The 20,021-nt window shown below is 40.4% G+C and overlaps 2 protein-coding genes across 2 annotated transcripts in view; both read left to right on the forward strand.

The window, feature by feature from the left end:
• The first annotated feature begins 182 nt into the window (after positions 1-182).
• kansl2 (KAT8 regulatory NSL complex subunit 2) lies at positions 183-10,738 on the forward strand. The gene is given in 11 exon segments (XM_034131846.1): positions 183-339; positions 1,442-1,700; positions 1,874-2,046; positions 3,900-4,014; positions 4,519-4,682; positions 4,804-4,967; positions 5,954-6,050; positions 6,686-6,836; positions 6,838-6,940; positions 7,827-8,024; positions 10,296-10,738. Coding segments are annotated over 10 exon segments (1,500 nt in total). The 5' UTR covers positions 183-339; positions 1,442-1,449; the 3' UTR covers positions 10,380-10,738.
• A 277-nt stretch (positions 10,739-11,015) lies between these two features.
• Positions 11,016-20,021, forward strand: part of nckap5l (NCK-associated protein 5-like) — a 48,777-nt gene continuing 39,771 nt past the window's right edge. The window contains 1 exon segment of the mRNA XM_034131782.1: positions 11,016-11,152. The gene's annotated coding sequence lies outside the window, so the exon portion shown is untranslated.

Below are 20,021 nucleotides of genomic sequence, written 5' to 3' on the forward strand. Positions count from 1 at the left end.
TATGTGAACCCTTTTCTTTTTTATATAATGTGGTTGCTTTATTCTCAAATAAAAAGACAATAAATATTTTAAGAAAACTCCCGCTTCGTTACGTGTTTCATAAAACGTCACTTCTGCAGGATTAATTTGTGGGTGTAAAACATATTGGGTGTAAAATGATTGCAGCTGATGCCACTTGCTTTGGCAGATTGATTGACCAATGAAATGCCCTGAGCTTCGACAAATCAGAGCTCTCGGTGGGCGGGATCAGTGAAGATTCTGCAGAGGCTGTTGTGGCAGTTGGACAAACCGACGTAGTGTGCCACGGAAGCTAAACCCTGTAGGACCGTCGTGAAGAAGGTAAGCAATTCTGAGCAAAAAATGCAGATAGTTGCATCTTCTTGTAAAGAGCCTTGTCTACAATGTGAAGAGAACGACCGTGTGTTACTATCGGTCAGTACAACTCACTTATTGGCCACAAATTGTGAGAAACGGCGGTTGGCTAATATTAGCAACTGCTAACAAAGATGGCGACGCCATAACTGAAAGAGGGCAGAGTGACGCAGTAAAGAGAGGCGGGCTGAACGCTGCTGTGGCGCCTGCTTAGAATTCTCAAAGACAGAGACATTTACTTATGCTACATTTGTAATATTAGCTAAAAATAATTGTTTACAATTTATTTTACGTATTTACTTTTTTGCGATGTATGGAAGTTTTGTATGTAAATAAAACAATATTAACCTATAGCAAGTTAATCATAGTCGTGTCTGACAAGCCACCTGACCTGCCAACGCCTTCTCTAACGTTAACAATAATATTTATAATTGGACCAGGTTGTTACCACTGCTTTTGATATTGTGTTTATGTAGTTATCCATCTGCGTTTCTTAATTGGTTTACTTTCAACATCTGTTACCTCTTCCCCCAATGTGTGACTTAAGGGCTCTCAAATATGGGCATGAAAGACACTTTTTTGTACAGACACACATTTATTCCAGTCAGTTTTATTGGCAATTAGTGACAATAGTGTACCCCTAGCCTCCATTTTATAAAAGGCAAGGCATGTTTATTTATATAGCACCTTTCAACACTAGGCACACACGCCGACAATGAGACATTCTCACATTTCAGTTTTTTTATTGTGGGAATGGCAGCAGCTGTCAAAAGATTTTTGATTCTAAAAAATAAATAAATACTTGTTTAATTAAATGTGTCGGCCACTTAACTAATATCTATTAGTTTGCCAGTTCTAGTCTCCATTTTCGTATTTCTTTTAATATTTGTCTTCTATTAAATGTCAGAAAATATCTGGTTATTTAAAGTATGGGTTTGTCCTACTGATATTACAACTCCCTGAACAGGAAATCTTCACAATAGAGAAGTCCAAGAAAAGATAGTGTTACCCACTAAAACTAAACTAAATGCCTCGTTGTTTTAACTTTATTTTCCTTTTATTCCCCCAGACTTTGCAATGAATAGGATACGAATCCACGTGTTACCTTCGAGTCGGAACCGGGTCACACAGACTCCTCGTCCCCAGGAGCCCCAGGCCTGCTCCTTCACACAGCGACCATGCTCTCAGCCTCGCCTGGAGGGCCTGGACTTCTGCGTCAAACACATCCTGGAGGATAAGAACTCTCCGTACAAGCAGTGCAGCTATGTCTCTGCAAAGAACGGCAAGCGCTGCCCCAACGCTGCACCAAAAGTCGAGAGGAAAGACGGGTGTGTGGACAATCTAATATTCTTCTGCTTTTAACAAGTCAGAAAAAGTAGAACCTCAGCTTTATTATCAACTGCAACTCTTACTATGGAAGACACAAACACACATTAACAAATCCAAGCTGCTTGGTCAAATCTCTCTTCTCCATTGACTGTATTTCTTCTGTGTTCTTTAGAGTGACGTTCTGTGCAGAGCATGCTCGCAGGAACGCCATGGCCCTCCGAGCTCAGATGAGAAAGGCGTCTTCTGGTCCTTCCCCAGAGTCTCTGTTGTCTCAGCTCAGTGGATACAACCGTGCAGAGACTCACAGCGCTGACGGGGGCCGCTCTGAAGCTAGTCGGATTCTAGGTAAATGATCTGGACAGAGGTTTATCCCATCTGCAATGACTTGTATCAGCACTTTGTAAAGAGGCGCTGACTGTTCATTAGTGTCATATTCCTATTGTTTAGTTTGAAACAGTCATATTTATACATGCACATTACATCATGCGAAACATCCTGTTTTTGAAATTGTAAATCCTGCACATGTCTCCACACTACCTCTTTTAAATCACCACAGCACTCCACTTTAAATACAGTATATAGTATTTTTCATTTGTAAATATTGTTAATTCACCTCGGCCCCGATCAAGACGTGCTGCTTGCCGTAGCTGCAGGTTTCAAAGGGCGCCAACATGAACTCCTTCCTGTGGTCTGTTGATTTCTCCCAGAGAAACAAAGGGGCTAATCATTTCAGTTGGAAGGAACAAAATCCCGTAACCCCAAATCATTAATGTAGTTTAATGCTTTTTATATTTTAAATTTGACATGATTTAAATCGTATACTTTTCTTTATCTGCTGACGACAAGAATTTATTATTGCAAGTACTTTCATTAAACTGTCTGCTGCCACCAGAGCTGCACTGTGAGCTGTACAAACCCTGCAAAGCTCAGACATAATCACAAACACTAAAATATCATTAATACAGTTCAGCCTTTTGTAATTTACCATAACCCGCCTCATATGTTGAGAAATGATTACAGGATTATTCTTGTATAGGAAAAACTCACTCTTATGGTTTTAGTTTTAAAGTGGACCTATCATGCAAAATGCACTTTTGTACGTCTTTTATACATGAATATGTGTCCCCGGTGTTCCAGGGAACTCACCAGTGTTCCAGGGAACTCACCAAGTGTCAGAAAACACAACCCTCTCTATTTTCCTCCATACCCAAATCTCTAAAAAAGGGGCTGCAACGGATCTGATAAAAACTGATCCAGATTTGAACACTGTCCTGACGTCAGGATAGTGGCGCTACGGCTATTGGGCCAACTCCACCAATCAGGAGGAGACAGCCACGGCCATTGCCGTTCGAAAGCGCTGGAGACGCTGTAGTACATATGCCAGGCCAGTAGATGGTGCTGTTCTCACAGAATCAGCCCTTGCAAAAACAGAGCAAAAATATGTCAAATTGAGCAAAATGAGGCATGGCTAAAATGCATGATCTGTTTGGTATTTTGAAGGAAAAAAAAGTATAAATATGCCTTGTGTAGGTATGGTCCTACACTATATTATTTAAATATAGCATGATAGGTCCACTTTAAGTTGGTGGGCAGTTTCTTGATCAGGTTGACTCTTCACTATTTTTCTGTTTTATGATTTGTCCTTAACCTCCGCCCACTCAGACTGCACTGACTGTTCATTAGTGCCATATTTCAATTGTTTTGTTTAGTTTGAAACAGTCATATTTATACATGCACATCACATCATGCGATCTTGTTCTTTTTAAAATTGTAAATCCTGCACATGTGGCACATTTCTTCTCCACACTACCTCTTTTAAATCACCACATGCATGATGGTTTTATGTTGCACGCACAGGAAAACTGGCCTGTATCTAATCTGTTAATCATACACACAGTTGCTTCTGCGGTCGGCACTAAAGCCACACGCATAATGTTGTTGGTTTTGGAAGTTCTTTAGTGCGAGTAAAAAATAAAGTTTAACATCTACGGGTCCAAAATAGCCCACAAAGGGACAAGGTTATGAAAACAAGAATGTCCTTTTTAACTTGTACCAGTTTTGTAAAAAATTTAAATTGATTAATGGTCAATGTTTTTAATACGAGAACATTGAATTCAATGCAGCTCTGATGGTATGGTGTGCTCATTTCTCCTGCATGATGAGATGTTTGACGAGGATTTTAACCTCTCTCTCGACAGATGAGGACAGTCTGAGTGAGGAGGAGCAGGGTCCTTTGGTACTAGACCAAACATGGAGAGGAGACCCTGACAGTGAAGCAGACAGCGTTGACAGTGATCACGACGATCCTCTGAAGTAAGCCAAAGATCTTGCCAATTCTCAAGTTTTTCAACCAAACTCACATTTTCCCTTTGTTTAAAATTGGATTTAAAATGTTATGTGAACTCTGTGTGGTCCATTACCCACTCATTGTGCTTAATGGCATCGAAGCAAATACTGTACTTGATAGTGTGTATTTTAAAATTCCTCATTGGGCTTTAATTCTTAATATCAGGGGAGGCGTGTGGCGCAGTGGGTTGTGTGTTGGTGTTCGGATCAGGGGGTCACAGGTTCAAACCCCACTGCAGTCAGCATGTTGTTGAGTCCCTGGGCAAGACACTTTACCCCAAATTGCTCCTGTGGTGATTGTCCACGCAAGTCGCTTTGGATAAAAGCGTTTAACAAGGAATGTAATATCAGTGCTTGTCCAGTCACATTGGTTGGAGCTAGTTTGAAGACATGAGTACAGCTGTAACAGAACTCTTTTCCTTTCTGAACTTTATGGTGACTAATACATTTTTTTGTTTTTTGAAATCGCAGACATGCAGGGGTATACACAGCTGAGGAAGTGGCACTTATTACTCGAGAAAAGCTCATCCGGCTCCAGTCCCTCTACATCGACCAGTTCAAACGTCTGCAGCACCTGCTTAAGGAGAAAAAGCGCAGATACCTGCACAACCGCAAGGTGGAGCATGAAACTCTAGGTAATGGAAACTACTATCTGACTATGTGTTGATTACGTACCAGTTCTTTGTTGGAAATCCTGCCACACCTTTTTATGTTTATTTACTGAGCGTTATCTGAACTTGCTTGTGTTGCTCTCAGGGAGCAGTCTGCTGACGGGGCCTGAAGGTCTGTCCATGAAGGAGAGGGAGAACCTGAAGAAGCTCAAAGCTCTGCGCCGATACCGTCGTCGGTACGGCGTGGAAGCCCTGCTGCACCGGCGCCTCCGGGAGAGGAGGCAGGCGGTGACAGAAGGAGCTCTTCAGGTGTGTTTAACACCTAAACCATATGTTAAAGGGTCGGTTTACCAAACCACAAACATACCTCCCAAACTCTGGTGATATCCAGCCATGAGATTTGGTTCAAGATTCCCATGTCTGCAACATATGTGGCCATCGCACTGTGCACGTTGAGGGGAAATGTTTTTGAGGTTTTAAACCCAAGAGCAGTTTGTCTTTCCAGAGCCGTTCAGACTCAACCGTAAAATAACGCCTGTAACTCTTTTTGAACACACAGGCCACACAGTAACAAAGTTTAAAGTGCTTTAGTTTTAGCCTGAGTTTAGGCAGAGTCCTCTGTTCTCCACAGCTTAAGTTTACGAAAGGTCTGTTTCACTGGCGGTGCAAAATCCAGGATGTCAAACACCTTGTACATTACCGGTGCCAGGCTTTCACAATAGTAGAAAAAATGCAATATTACTAGCCGATTTATTCAATAAAAAACTACGACATCGCTATTTCTGATTGCTCAGGAAATGTAGTCGCTGTACATTTATTTTTGTACCCTTCTCACAACATGGGGAAGGACTTTAGTGAATGCTATAGAAAATACTTGTATTTTCCACTGAACTGCAGTGAACCGTACATTTCTGAAATCTGCATGTCTAGATGCCAGTAGAATGGGTGTTGTGTTTCTTTTTGTGGGTAATTTGGTTACCTGGTTCCTGTTTCATGTCCTACAATCCAGTGCACTGCGGCACCGAGCCAACACATGCAGGATGTTGAGTGTAAGACATTGTTTCTAATGTTTGACTTGGTGTGAAGTTATGTTTTCCTACAAAGACAACATGCCTCGTTTTTAAAATGTCAATGTTGGCTCTCAGGGCTGTTTGTTTGAGATTTTTGCTCAACATATTTGTGTGCAGCAGAGTGGATTTTTATCTCCATTTTGTGGCATCCAGGAATGTTAAAAAGGATAATTATAGCTAGTATGGTTCTGTTTGGATGTTATCTAACACTTCTTTCCTCTGTAGACGCATTCGAGAACAGTGCATGAGAAGTGCATCTCCTTTGTGGAGGGATCCCGATGTACCAACCCCTGCCTGCCCATGACCCGGCACTGCGTCTCACGTATCCTCAAAGATGTTTTCAGCACTTGAGTTGTCTCTTTATATATAAAAGTTCCTGAGTGTTCTTCACCTCGGCCCCGATCAAGACGTGCTGCTTGCCGTAGCTGCAGGTTTCAAAGGGCGCCAACATGAACTCCTTCCTGTGGTCTGTTGATTTCTCCCAGAGAAACAAAGGGGCTAATCATTTCAGTTGGAAGGAACAAAATCCCTTAACCTTATCCCCAAATCATTGAGGGTAGTTTAATGCTTTTTATATTTTTTATTTAACATAATTTAAATCGTATACTTTTTCTTTATCTGCTGACGACAAGAACAAATATTATTGCAAGTACTTTCATTAAACTGTCTGCTGCCACCAGAGCTGCACTGAGCTGTACAAACCCTGCAAAGCTCAGACATAATGCCTAACTCGTGGTGTCAGCTACTCGGGCATATCATTAATACAGTTCAGCCTTTTGTAATTTACCATAACCCGCCTCGTATGTTGAGAAATTATTACAGGATTATTTTTATATAGGAAAAAGTCGCACTTATGGTTTTAGTTTTAAGTTGGGGGGCAGTTTCTTGATCCGTTTGACTCTAGTTGTCACCATTTTTCTGTTTGTCATGATTTGTCCTTAACCCCCGCCCGCTCAGACATCTTCCAGGACAGCAACCAGGTGCTCTTCCAGATGTGTCCGGGCCTGAAAGATGTCCCGTGTGGACGCACAGTGCACATGGGACAGTCTGAGGACCCCCGCTGCCCGCTGCACCTCACCCTGCCGCCCCCCATGTTCCAGCCCGAGCAGGAGCCCCCCCCCACAGGAGCCCATCACCACCGCAAGCAGAGACATGTACCTGAGTGCAGCAGAGCTTCAGCCCACAGAGAGCATGCCCCTAGAGTTTAGTGATGTACGTAGAAGTGATGATCTCCTACCACTGTCCTATAGCACATATTCATTTTATTAAAAATATCATGTTCCAAACTTATCAATAGAAATGATTCCTGCAGTTTTGGGGTGCTTTCACAACCACTGTAGCTTCTTTAGGTGCTGTTCAAATGATCTAACATTGCTTTGAGGAAGTAAGTTAGAAGCTGATGTAAAAAAAAAAGTAAATGCAGACATTTAGTTCCTTATTTGCATTTGGAAGAAAAAAACCAGCCCCAGGCCACTATTGGAAAAAGAGGATCTCAGATCGCTTTGTGATGGTCGATATGTAATATTGACATTTGAAATGGGATTAATATCGTTGTTTCTTTCCAATGATTGTGAATTACAAGATTGAGATGTATGCCCGTTATCAGTAGTGAAATCGGTCTCTTGGGGTCTGTGTGCGAGCACCAGAACTATAAAAGGCAAACATTGTAATCCCTTTTATTTTCCTCTGGAAAATGCACCAAACTACAGACGTGAAAGCACCCACATAATATTATGGCGGGCGTCTTAAGAAGACGGTGTAGCTGTAGTGAGGATTTGTAACTCTAAACAAGCCCTTGGGGAAATGCTACTGAGAGATTCAGATGTGATCTTGTGAATCCAAAAAAAGCTGATGATCAAAAGTTCAGATTGACTACACAGCTATCGGCTGTTAGTATTGTGCAATGTTCTATGTAAAGCATAAACTCTAAATGTGGCTTCCTGGCAGCAGTTGCAGCTGAAGCTGATTTCCTAACCAAATCTACATTTACAAAAATAACACTGCCTGGTGGTATGAGGTGTAAAAGGAAACAAACATACCATTTAAAATGGCCCCCACAAGTTTTGCGTTGAGATTTAGATTTCCTCCTGTTACACAGGACCTGGATGTGGAAGGGGACGGGATGCAGGGTCCGCCCTCCCCCCTTCAGTTTGACACGGCCCTGGCCCTGGAGGACCACACCATCAGAGCCATCGCTGAGGCCCCCATGGACATCCTGATGGGAGGAGACCTGGACCTGGACGCCTCGGGACACGAGCTCTCAGAGAGAGACATGGCTGCCATCATGCATGAGCAGGTTAACTTTCGATCAGGGGCATCTTGAATATCACAACTCTCTTTTAAAGATGGCACCCATACACTGAAATAACAACAATCTGTATGAATTGTGTGGGTCAAATAAAATGTTGGCCACAATCTGTCAATACAAGATCAATTTTAAGGCGTGTCAGTTTGTGAATCATGGTACTGCGATATTATTGGAGGGGTGGGGAAGCAAATTATAAGAGGCTTACATTTTTTTGTTTAAACTGTTTAATTTATTACATTATTTCCTCCTGATCATACTCGTTAGAGTTTATTTCTTAACTGCTTGTATTGTTGGTGATGGAGAACACAATCTTTGTTTTATCCAAGTGAGCAACGCTTTAGAAATCTGCATCAATTAACTTCTGACAAACTCATTATATTAGGAACACAGATCCATCTTTGTGCTAATGTCACTCCATTAGAGCCCATCAAGGAAACTGAAGATGTACTTTACAAATGCATAAACTCGCACATTATCATCAAAACATTTTTGTAATATATTTTCACAGACTCAGTACTGTGACATTTTATATCCATATCATGCATTAGGAGAAGGAAGGAATCTCTTCATCGGACAGTATGAAGAGGAGGAATGGTTGCTGCAAGCAAACACTCTTCTACTGTTAAAGGGGACCTATCATGCAAAATGCACTTTTTGATGTCTTTTATACATAGATATGTGTCCCCGGTGTGTCAGGGAACTCGCGCAGCGTCAGAAAATAAAACCCTCTCTCTTTTCCTCCGTACCCAAATCTCTAAAAACGGGGCTACAACGCAGCTGATCCAGATTTGTGTCCGATGTGACGTAATATCGGAAATGTGGACCCACGGCACTATCAGAAAGTTGCTATCAGAAACAATGCCCGACTGTTTTGGACGTAATATGGTCGGTTTACATTAGCATTGCTAACACTCAGAGCTAACCTGTACTGGAGAGCATGTGTGTGAAGAAGCAGGAAATCAAAAGGAACTCACCTTGTGGTATAACCGGCTAGAGAGAAAGCCTTTGAGCTCCATACTGTTTCAGAAATAATCCTTGATAATCCTTGATATGGCGTTTCATCACTGCAGAATCTGCCGGTAGAATCTCCCGCATGAGCTAAGCCCCCTCCTATATTTTTAAAATCTTTATACCCCAAATCAGCTCTTTTGAAACAGGAAGTGAAATAGAGGGATATGAGGCATGGCTAGAATGGGTGATCTGTTTGGTATTTTGAGCAAAACACTTCATAGACATGTTTTTTATATATTTTTATATATCTGAGACCTATGCTATTGCCTAAAAATAGCATGATGGGTGCACTTTAATATCACACTTGGCTCTTGTTTTAAAGCATATTATTTAATATATCTTCTGTTCATTACCTGGTGAAAGAGGGACATATAATATAATAATGCTTAGAGGTTTAAGGTAGCTGCTGTTAAAGTCAGACTGAGGCCCTTTTGTTTAATTTGATTTCCAAATACTTGTACTTAAACATGTGTTTGACTCGTTAATAAATAAACTAATGTTAAGAAAATCAGACGAGGTTATAAATTAAAAAGGGAGCTCTATCATATAAAGTTGGCAAAGACTACATTACAGTTCCTTTTTTCATAAAATAGTTATATTTTTGAGCACAGCCTCCTGAATATTAGCACATGTTCTCCAATTTTAAATGTCTAAGGCTTTTAGTCTGCAGTTTAAGAACACAGTGCACATTTTCCAGGTGTTTGTAGGTGCAATCTGAAAATGCACATAGGGACATGAGGATGGAAATGCACCTTTAGTCTTGAATAACTTCATATTGGGCACTAGTGGAATCAACTCCAGATGAATACTAATTTCACAAAAGATTTCACTGTTTCTCTCAACCGTCTTCTGCTTTAAAGTGCACCTATCATGCTAGTGGAGCCTCGCAGCGGAGAAACTGTGACGCGCTTACACTGTAGGTGCGCCGCAGATGGTGGTGCTGCAGCCCCCTCAGCAACCCCCCTTCCCGCGTCCATGCACCGGGTACACATATTTATGTATAAAAGACATCAAAAAGTGCATTTTGCCTGAACAAACAAGACTTGAAACAACACTTTGCAAAACAACCCACAGAAGCACGTCAATGGGGAAAGCCATAATTATTTTTATGTCTCCTCATATTTGCACTGTATGTTGACACAAATATGTAGGAACTTAAACTATGACATGAACACAAATAATCAAAGCATTCTTTGGTTGAAAATTACAGTCAAAACCACAGTCCTAACTTCCTGTTCTTCCACCTAGGTGGTGTCAGAGGTTGGAGGGGAAGAAGAGGAAGACACTTCAGATTATTCACTTCAACTCTACTGCAGCCGAAGCTCCATCTGATGCAGCGTCTCTTTAAAGAACAATTTCACTTCCACAAAGACTGATGATGAGGTTAGAGAACAATTACAGCCTGTTTTCAATAGATTATTATTAGAAATTCATTCATTTTTCTTCTGTTTGGTTGCATTTAGTTAGATTTTTCTGGGTTATAAAGTCATAAAATTGGACCAAATCAGTTTGTTTGTTAAAAAAAAGGAAGTTCCTACATCTTAAAATAATATTATGGTATCATTAGTTGAAGTTATAAAAACCCAAACTTTGGAAATAATACCCATACAAGAATGAAACAAAAATAAACAAACTGTAATGCATAATAACACCGTCTTAAACAATGTAAATATAAAAAACACAATCAAAATAACTTAAATTGTACCCATCAGTCTGTTGAAATAAATGGTTATTCTTTTCAAAAAACGTTTATGATGCATTTGTTGAACCTAATGATCTCCAGATAGTATTTAAAGCATGCACAGAACATTTTAAGGCACTAAAAACCCAGCAGCTTTTTTAAAGTATATGTTAAAGTTATGTTTGGCAGCATGGGGACAGCCTCTGAAAAAAATGGGGCGGGTAATGCAATTTCATGCAATGACATCACTTTTCCTCAACCCAAAACACTGAAGCCGAGGCAGGAGAAGAAAGCGGCTGCAGGGGGAGGACGCTGCCAAAATGAGCACAAGATAGATATATTTTAAATAAAAAACTAGTATATTTCAGTATTTAGTTAACAATGGAGGAACAGCGTCGTCTTCGGCAGTTTCCATCCAAATGAGGTGAGTTTTTCAAACAAGAAAAATGTCGTTTCATGTTCGCCTGGTCGAGAGGTTTGCCGGAATACCGACAGAGGCTTTTGGCTTTTCATTGATTTAACAGCACCGGTGAAGTGAAGGGCTGAGCGGAAATGAAGCTAAATGTGTGGGTTTGTTTTATTTAACGTGAAACCGTGAAACGCCCCGGTGTTTTACAGCGTTTTTGGGAGAGACGCAAGGGCGTAACAGCATTACCCGGTCGGAGGGGACGCTTTTCGGTGCAGGGTTTTTTATGGAAGGGCCTGTCCCAATCCACAAAAATGACATATTTCTGCGTTTTTGTTTAACTGCATGACCATGCTAGCTTAAATACATCCATGTCGCAGTTCTCGCCTCGTTTTAAGGTGTAGAAACCAGAAAGGGGAACATGGAAAACGCGACTGACATCTGACTCCTAACGGTAAATTTTGTATCTTTCTCACAAGGATGCAAAAGCATTTTATGGTGGAAATAAAACCCCTTGTGTCAACCATCCTGGCTGTGTGACTGGAGACAGGGAAACAGGCTTAAATCAGCCCAAAGAATGAATGAATTAAGGGCAATGTGTCTGCAGCAGGGTGTAGAGGAGGAGAAACCTCTGGTTCATACTCAACTTTACTAAAGGAAGTTAATTTTTAAAGAGGATACAGCACATTCATCATAGTTTACCTCCTCACTAGTCTTCAGGGATGTTAATTTCTATTAGCTGATTTCCACTGAAAATGTGCTTATATATGCATTTCTGTGCAGAATGATGTTTGTGCAGAGTTTGATAGAGAAGGTTGTTTCCAAAGGGGGAAAGTTTAAGATGTGTTTGTGTGAGTTTGATTTAATGGCATGTTAACTACTTTCAAAGCTGATCTCATAATTTACTTTCTTCACACATAAACTGAAAATACACCTGATAAGTTAAGTTAGAAACATTTAGTGAAAGGAAAGTTCTTTGCAATGTGGCAGAATATAGATATCTTGTGAAATTCAACCTTTTTGTAAAAAATGAAAGCAAAACACAATAGTATTCTTATCATACAACATGTCTGCAGGTTACCTGTATGATATGACTTGTCCATATAAAGCAGCGTATGTTGTCAGACATTATTTCACACAGTAAGATATTTCACTGGGTATGTCACAATTTCAAACAAAACATATCAAGAGGTATTGGATTGGTTAAAATGTTGTTGGTAAAGTGACCCTAAAATAACTTTGGACCAATAACAAACCAATAACAGCCTCAGAAATCTAGTGATCAGCACCTGTTAGTTTAAATAGTATCCAGGTGCAAACAAACACTACAAAGTGAGAGGGGGAAAAGTGAAGAAAGCAACAAGACTGACAAACCTAAAAATGTAGGGTAAAGTTTGAACCACATTTTCAGCAAATAAGGCAAAAGAAAATGTGAATAAATGCATGTTTCCACTCATCTTTGTTCCGTAAAACAACATAATTAAAACAGCGCCGGATGTGCCATTGCACATTATAAAAATGAATATAAAAGTTTGATACTCACGTTTGTTTCGTGTACTAATTTAAGGAAACGTTACAGACTGCTCATTGGTTGGCTGACGTTTACGTAAGCTGCCATTTTTAAGGAAGTGCAGGTCACATGCTTTAAGTACGTCCTGTTTATTTGAATAACTTTGTTTTCATATAATTCTTACTTTGCGATTCCACTCAGGGTTTTTTCATGCACATGAACTTCTTCAAGTTGCTTGTTTTATCTGAAGAAACTTAATGATCATGTAAACCAGAGAAAAGCAGCCAATCCTCAAAACAAAGAATGTTTGGCATTTTTGTTTGAAAAATAATTGACTAATTATTTTGGATTTATAGGGGTTCTCCTCCAAAGTAACACACTGGATTGGTGCCCATGTTGGCCAGGAGAGAAACATTTTTGGAGCGTTATTGGCAGTAAATAACGTGTTATTGGATCAAACTTTAACAATGCTGCTTTTCAGTAAATGTGAAACCCTCCACATTTTCTGAATGGCATCCTAGTCACGGGGAGCGAATTGTGTCTTGTTTGTGGAGGGTTTTTATTGGCCATAAAACATGTAATGCCCGTAATCTTAATAAGTTGTGAGGCCAACAAGATGTAACACCTGTCAGACAATGCTGCTCTGCTATTACCGAGTCCTTTTGAAAGGGAAAACATCCACGCTTAATGACCTGTGTCTGTTGGTTTAGGGCCAGATTTGCGCTCATGCTGTTTTCATTGTCTCGTCGTTTTCTGAACAAAGACCAAACTTTAGCCCAGTAGAAATGAGGATGTAAGGATTGTTGGAACCCTTTTTGGACTTTCACAGAGATGGCCTGCGTTCAGGCTGTAAAATATTTAACTTTCCCTGAAAATCTCCCATGAAATGCTCGATGAATCTTTTAGTGTTTGCAGGAATGACATGCCCCTCTTTCCTTTTTCCAAATTGTCTTTTGATGTAATGTTGCCGTTTGCTGTTTTTTGGCTTTTGCAGATAAATATATCATGTTAGAAAACCCTTTAAGACTTTGTGGCACAAAGAGCCTTCGTGATGATTCAAACAAATGACGAACAGTTTGAGACAAGGGGATTTGACTGTCTTTTTAGCATGTTTGAGGTCTTTCAGATTAAAGTCTGATCTTATAAACGGTCATTTCCAAACGTGTTTTTAAAGAACACTCCACTGATTGATCTTTGTACTCTTGTAACTTTGTTGGACTCGTGATGGACAGTTTAAAACAAAAAAATAGGGGGGGGGAACAATAAGCAAAACACATATTTTAAGTTAATGGGGAGTTTAATAAACAACCACGAGGACCGAAATGCAGAGTTTGGTAAAAATGTTGAGAATGTTAAGAGCTGCCATGATGAGTTGACAAATGGATTAGTCTTTCGTAAAATGAGCACCAAACATTTTTGATAAGAGATCCATCTTTAAAGGTCCCATGTCATGGCCATTTCTACTGATCATATTTCCATTGTTGAGGTCTACTAGAATAGATTTAAATTGTGCAATTTTCCAAACTCACATTGGTTTCTCATACAGCATCTCTGTATAGTAGTATGTGTATTCACTCTCTGTCCTAAACGGCTTGTTGGAGCTCCGGCACCCCCCCTCCCTGTGAGCCCAGTGTGCTCTGATTGGTCGGGACGTTGCGAGGCTCGTTGCTGCGAGCTGCTGCGAGGAGCAGACAGGTTTCCGGGTCGGTGATACAGCGAGAACAAGCGAAACTCATCCTGAGCACACACAAACACTCACAGCCGAAGTAAAAACAATAAGTGTGGCTTGATATTGAGTAAGAAAAAGGTTTATAAACGCTGTGAGAATGGGTCTGCAGAGAGCATTTCTCCGCGATCCCAACTCGTCTATTACCAGCGTTCAGGGAGCACTATGCAAGTCAATGGGGACTCCCTGTTAGTTAGCCAAGGGATCCTGGTGTGTGAGATGCTCCGCCGATTGGTCCATTTGGGCCAATCAGGTCATTTGTAGTTGATTTGGGTATTCACACGTCACAGAACCCAGGAAGAAAACAATGGAAGATGAGAAATCTCCAACGAGGCGTTCTGGGGCAGCATAGACAGGTCTTTTCTGTGTTAAGAGTTTTACTCGCTACCGGGTGTACTTTGAGGGTTTGTGACTCTGCAGACCGTTTACATGCAGAAAAACCTTCATAACACACAAGGGGACGGGTAATAACCAGAAAAGCATGACATGGGACCTTTAAGTCATTTTTCATACAAAAAATGCTGTTCTCAGCCTGTCAAACATGGAGATGTCCCTGTTTTATATCACATTAAACTGAATATCTTTAGGTTTTGGACTGATGAAAGAAGACATTTCACCTTGAGCACCTGGGAGGAACATTTTTCACTATAATCTGACAGGTTACAGACAAGTTATCGATAAATCTGGCAAAAATGTGGCAGTTTGATCGGCGCAGTGGACTTGATGCATGTAACAGAAGTAATCTAAACATGAGCTCGCAGACTAGGGAGGATTTAAGAACAAACGTGTCACATTTGGAACAATATTTGGTGGAGAACATGAGGAACATTTCATCCAGAGGAATGAGCTCAGGGCTGCAGATAAATGTGGTTCCACTCTGGATCACATTTACGGCCCGTGTGCTCCATGTTTGAAGTTTTTGTGAGAGTCTCTGTCCCAGTGCAACTTTGAGATTGCATATCCAAGCTGCGCCGCATTACATCACGAAGAGCCGAGCCAGTGACTTATCCGAGTGTAATGGGCAGTATAAGTGCTGCTCGCTCGGTTCGCCTCTAATTGTTCGCAGATGTTCTGAACGCCTTTGTGTCCCGCGTCTCGTTGCAGCCACAGACGGCGTTCAGACTTTATTACAGCGAGGGAAACGTGGCATGGAGTAAGTGTTTAATTTGGCGGCTGGTTTTGTTAACTGGTTTTTGGTATTAAATGATTTACAAGGCGTTGCCGTCCACCAAGAAACATGGCGGAGTTGGAGCGATAAGTCGAATACTTGATTATAGTTTGACAGTTGATCAAAGCGAGTATTTACTAACACGCAAAGTGACAGAGGAAGTGGATAAAACGAGGAAGCGCCAACACAAGCCTATTATTGTTGACCTTTTTCCATTCAGGTAGCAGATTTCTATGCACGAAATACACCCATTGAGATCCTGAAATGTTAGAATACTTTGCATTCCTTCACTGTAATTTCTTGAAAACTTCCTCAAACTAGGATTTGATTATCAAAATAGTTCTCTGTTGTTTGTTATTCAACTAACAGTTTAATCTTTACGTGGCAGTATCTGTACAAACATCAAACATCTTGAGGATGATGAGGTTCAAAATGTTGGTTTTATGGAGTAAAAGACCTTGAAGACTCTCAAGGTCAGTCCTTCTGAGGAATATTTCTTTATTGGGTCGTAGCTCAGCCGTTTTACAGGGAGGGAAGAGCAACGGGACGATAATGTAGTCGGTTTGAAGTCCTGTAGGGGAGCGCAGACAGGTCAGAGCCTCCTGCAGTCGCCTATCTCTCCATTATCGCCCCCCCCCCCCCTTTCTGCACAAACGACCGGGCTTTGAAGATAGGCTAGCCTGGGTCCTCCTTATCAGCGATGAGGTTTATCACCCACTGTCTGATGCATGCATGCAGTTACTGTAGTTACCATGGTTATACTCCAAAGGCACTTCTGCAGCCCGCATTAGCATTGCAAAATATTCATTAAGTACCCCGTAGAGTCGGTGCGATACAACAGAGCTCTCAGCAGGAGAGGAGACTGACACAGATCTCCTGCAACATCATCATCGTGGCTGTTTACACAGATATTCAGATCAAAGGAATATTATCTGCTCCTGCATTGTCTCCTCACAGCCCTGCCCCCGCAGTTCAAGCCTGAAGGTGATTATTTGCATGTAAACATCAGCATTAGAAGTCAGAACAAGCCGAGACGCTGACCTTGTTTTCTCCATTTGAACATAAACTGTATTGGCTTAAAAAACAATCAAATGTAGTAAATGATCAGGATAATGATGCCCAAGTGGCTTAATTAATGTCTTTACTCACAATACCATACCTTTTTAGTTTGCCAGACATTTTTTTTATTATGTCCCAAATGCATATTATGCCAAAAATACCCGGATGTCCTCCTGAATCCTGTCGTATTTTGAAGTATGAAAGCCAGCATGCTCTTCTGGCTATTTTCACCCACAATCCTTTGTGCAGCAGTTTATCAAGAGGGTCAGAGTTCAAGACGCCATGTCAGGACAAAGGGCCAAATGTATGCATAAAGAAGCGACAGTTCATACTTTATTAGGCAGCCACAGTATAAAATAAAAGTCAAAATAAAAAGTATGCGATTTGTAACGCAGCCATAGATATCAATTTGTATTTATCTTTGATCTATGCAGGGGGACCTATTGATTTATACATTATTGTTCTTTTGTACATTCTTTTTTTATCCTTTAACCGTGGACGTGTGCTTTCTGTACGCTGTAACCATTTGGCTAAATAGTCAATAAGATCTGACTTTTTTAATTTCATAAAGATGTGTCCTATCTGTGAAGCAATAAAATGTAGGTGCATTTTAAAAGTCTTCAGGATATTTGGAGGAATATTGGGATTATTTTGTGAATCACAGTTAATTTTCCCAGAGTAAACGGGACATAAGATGCTTTTCTCATCCAGTGCATACTGCCTACTCATGAAATATTTTAGATATATGCTCGAGGAATCCTAATAGTATTGGCGAGAGAGAAGGAGAGCTCACCCTCATTCAAAATCCACCCTACAGAGGAATCTGTGGTCATACAAACATTGAAAGTTGGCAAAACACTGCTTTAGCTGCTTCAGCTGCAACAAACACTCAATTCATCGACTGGCCAAAGAAAATATGGCTAGGAATGTAGTTTTTAATCAATTCAAGCAAACCGGGTCCCCTCCACGTCCTGTTTGGCCAAAGGAGGATTAAACAGCCATCATTTGATTCCCTTTTAATCCAGACACAATCTAATAGATTCCTCAGATTGATGACCCGTTGGATTAAGATTGTGTCGAAGAAGAAGAAGAAGAAGAAGAACAGAGACAGTGGGAGGTTTTTCTCTAAATCCACGCCGTCTTGTATCCTGACAGAGTTCTTTTGTGCACCTCTTGCAGTTTATTTTCATTTGTGTAAAATAAGGCTGTTATTGAGGAGCTTTACACCCCCCCCCCCACTTCAATCCCTAAACCCTCTCCCACAAGGTGCTTTCAGTGTTTTCAAATTCTCATGAGCTTCCTGTTTCTAACATATTTGCCTCGTAAAAAACCCTCTTCCCAGGGAGGTGGTGTTTGTCGTCATGATGGAGAGCAGATTGTTTGGACGCTTAAAAAAGGATCTCCATATATAACCCTCCCATATTATCTTTGATTCTGTACCATAAATAGGGCTTCCTCTTGCCCAGACCTTGGGAAAAGGATGTGGATGATGAGTATGGCCGACTCCTGGTTGAGTTTGAGTCTCTGCGGCTGGTGGCCAGATGTGGAGAGACGAACATGCACGATCCTCTTGTATCTCCTTTTATCTGCTCTCATGGCTCTCGGCACCATGAAGTTACATTTAGTCCGCTCTCTGGAGCTCACCTGGCTTCACTTGTATGTGATTATGGTGTCAAAATCTGGTTATGAATTGCCTCTAATCCTGATAATGATGAGTGATATAGTGCTGGAAAGTAACATTAAAGGGGACCTATCATGCAAAATGCACTTTTTTATGTCTTTTATACATAAATATGTGTCCCCGGTGCGTCGGGGAACTCACGCAGCATCAGAAAATAAAACCCTTTCTCTTTTTCTCCGTACCCACATCTTTTAAAAACGGGGGTACAACGAGCGGATACAGATGTGCTGCCGATATTACGTAATTTCGGATGGCGGACCCACAGAGAGTTGCTATCAGAAACAATGCCTGACGTGTTTTGGACGTAATCTCGTCTTTGTTTACATTAGCAAGCCTCGCTAACACTCGGAGCTAACCTGTACTGGAGAGCACATGTGTTTAAAAAGCAGGAAATAAAAAAAGGAACTCACCTTGTGATAAACCCGCAAGAGAAAAAACATTTGAGCTCCATACTGTTTCAGAAATAATCCTTGATGTGGTTTAGAACAGGATGGCGTTTTATCACAGCAGAATTTAACTTTATCTCCGGTAGAATTCTGATCAGGCATTAGCTCCGCCTCCTTTTTTTTTTTTTTTTTTTAAAGCAAAGGACCCAAAATCCGCATTTCTCTAACAGGGCTGCAAAAGAGGGGTATGAGGGATGTCTAAAATGCATGATCTGTTTGTATTTTGAGCAAAACACATCATAGATATGTTTTTATATATTTTTATATATCTGAGACCCATAATATATGCCTAAAAATAGCATGATAGGTGCACTTTAAAGTACATTACATGAAGTACTTTACATGTTACTTTATACTTCCATTTGACGACATTCAGAGGGAACGTCTATTACTTTAGGGGTGTCAAACTAAATTTCATCGTGAGCCACATCAGCTTTATGGTTGCACTCAAAGGGCCGGTTGTAACTTTAAGACTATATAAAAATACATATATAAATATATCATATATATATAAAATAATGTTTTATATTACATTATTGCCTCTGCATTGGATTATTATCGGATAGGGTAATAACTTCATAATTAACTACGTCTGAAAGCAAAGGTTTAGGGCAAATAATTGCAAGTCACTTCAGTGAGAATGTCACAAAATCATTTAAAAAGAAAAGCCAAATTCTGGAAAAAAAGTCACAATAAAAAAAATAAGTGACATTTTGTAAAAAAAGTAACATTTAAAAAAAAAAAAAAAAGTCAAATTCGGAGAAAAAAGGCAAATTTGAGATGCATTATGCTCCATGTATGGGCAACGTGCTTCTGTAAATCGGCATGTAACCGTATAATAAACATATTATATTCTTTTGTGGGGCCACATAAAATGAAGTCGCGGGCCGGATTTGGCCCCCGGGCCTTGAGTTTGACACCCCTGCTTTAACGCAACTACGTTAATCTGGCAGCTTTATGTTACTTTGCAGGTTCAGATTTGAAATAGAAAACTGAACAAATACATTATGATATATAAAACATTGTTGATCTATAAATAGCCCTGAATAGAAACTAAAAAGATAAGATTGAAACTCAAAATGACAGGACATTTGAACTCTAAGAGAGAATAAAGTGCAGGTGAATAAATCATGACAAACATGAAGCTTGTGACCTAAAGGACACTCAAGTTTCCAGTAAAGAGACGAGAGGGGCACTCGTAGCTAAACTCGCCAAATGCCCTATCACGCAAGGGCATATAATTAAATATCTGTTTCAAAGTGGATTTCTGTTGCTATGGGTTTCTTATGTGCTGTTC

This window comes from Trematomus bernacchii, unplaced genomic scaffold (assembly GCF_902827165.1).
Source record: "Trematomus bernacchii unplaced genomic scaffold, fTreBer1.1, whole genome shotgun sequence".
Taxonomy (NCBI): Eukaryota; Metazoa; Chordata; class Actinopteri; order Perciformes; family Nototheniidae; genus Trematomus; species Trematomus bernacchii.